The sequence below is a fragment of the Cyprinodon variegatus genome, unplaced genomic scaffold (genome assembly GCF_000732505.1).
Source record: "Cyprinodon variegatus isolate N-32 unplaced genomic scaffold, C_variegatus-1.0 Scaffold506, whole genome shotgun sequence".
Taxonomy (NCBI): Eukaryota; Metazoa; Chordata; class Actinopteri; order Cyprinodontiformes; family Cyprinodontidae; genus Cyprinodon; species Cyprinodon variegatus.
The window spans coordinates 54,887-56,732 of NW_015150959.1; the positions used below are offsets into that span (position 1 = coordinate 54,887).

At 40.0% G+C, this 1,846-nt stretch overlaps 1 protein-coding gene across 1 annotated transcript in view; it reads right to left on the reverse strand.

Annotated features, from left to right (window-relative positions):
• cgrrf1 (cell growth regulator with ring finger domain 1) overlaps positions 1-1,846 on the reverse strand; it is a 13,513-nt gene that overhangs the window by 8,185 nt on the left and 3,482 nt on the right. The window contains exon 2 of the mRNA XM_015390615.1: positions 1,292-1,428. Within this exon, the coding sequence (XP_015246101.1) occupies positions 1,292-1,428 (137 nt within the window). The remainder of the gene's footprint in view (positions 1-1,291; positions 1,429-1,846) is intronic.

Below are 1,846 nucleotides of genomic sequence, written 5' to 3' on the forward strand. Positions count from 1 at the left end.
GGTGGAGGTAATGTGATGGTCTGGGGTTGCTTTGGTGCTGGTAAGGTGGGAGATTTGTACAGGGTAAAGGGATTCTGAATAAGAAAGGCTATCACTCCATTTTGTAATGCCATGCCATACCCAGTGGACAGCGCTTGATTGGAGCCAATTTCATCCTACAACAGGACAATGACCCTAAACACACCTCCAAATTGTGCAAAAACTATTTAGAGCAGAAGCAGGCAGCTGGTATTCTATGGGTAATGGAGTGGCCAGCGTAGTCACCAGATCTGAACCTCATTGAGCTGTTGTGGGAGGAGCTTGACCGTATAGTAGGCAAGAAGTGCCCATCCAACCAATCCAACTTGTGGGAGCTGCTTCTGGAAGCGTGGGGTGCAATTTCTCCAGACAAATTAACAGCTAGAATGCCAAAGGTCTGCAATGCTGGAATTGCTGCAAATGGAGGATTCTTTGATGAAAGCAAAGTTTGATGTAAAAAAATCTATATAAAAATAAGACACGGCCAAATCCTTTGTAATCTTTACCATCGAAAGGCTGCAGCCATGTCCCGAATTTCTAGTTTTCCAGCCACTTATGTTAAAATTTGCATTTTCCCATTCTCTAGCTTTTTCTGTGCCTCGAGCTTCTTTTCCGAAACATATGGCTTTAAGATCAACCAGGAGCAGTTCCACGCATGGAACACGTGGAACCAGTTAAATCTGATATATTTGACAAAATTTTTGTTTTTTTTATAAAGCATTTTAAATGTCATGATAATCACATTTAATGAATTTTAATGCCAATTAAGGCAAGCTGTCAATATTATGTCAGTTACTTTCATTTTTTGTTATTGTATTTTTTCTCATCTGCCATGGTGCTCTTTCTTTGCAACATGTTGGAGTATTTCTCTTTCCATTCCTCTGCTCCTCCTTATTAAACTACTTGCAGTTTGTTTTGTTTTTTTCCTCTTCAAAGGCTTTTAACAATTATTTAAGTCAGCCGTACATTGTTCTACGTATAGATTATCACCAAACCTAATTCCTTGGGAAAAAAAGTTGTATCTATTTCTAGCTTTTAGCTCTCCGGTCTGCAGGACCTTTCTGAAACTTTAGCTGATTTCATGTCCAGGCTGGGAATCAGACCAGGACCTTTTTGCTGCAAACTCAGCTACTGTACATAGATATGGACATGATAGATTTATTACAAATTAGACAAAAAAACAGCGAGATAGAGTAAAAAGAATGGAGTTGAAATGCCATGAACATTTCTTTCATTTGCATCATCATCTGTCCCTCCTGGTTTATAGACTCACCACTGACACTTGCGGGCCCCGAGCCCAGTGCCAGAGAAAACGGATTGGTCTCCTGTACCATCGGCCTCTCAGGGGTTGGAGTGACTGGCTCCGTCTCATCAGAGCTGAGAAGCATCACTGGGACATCGAAGCCAAACCTGTGAGGCAGAGAAAACAGATGGCTACTATGCAGCTTTCAGCATCCCATAATAGTCACAAGATTTATTCTTCTTGTTCTTCTGGGGCCCAAGCTTGTCAAAGGGGAGGGGCAAAACACCCTGTGCACTAACCCTGAATAACGATCCTACCGTAAAAAAAATAAATAAATAAACTGTCATATGTGGACACACTGCATATACTGTATATATCCATTAACCCTTTTTTTCATCTGAAACATTCTTCTTCTTCTTTGACTATTTGAGCTGATGGAATGAGTAAATTTCTCCACTGTGAGATCAATCAATCAATCAATCAATCAATCAATCAATCACAGAGCCCCTAAACTGAGTTGGGCTCATTGACATACATATATATCATTGTAGGCCTAGTTGCATATACTAAATAATAAAAAAAAAA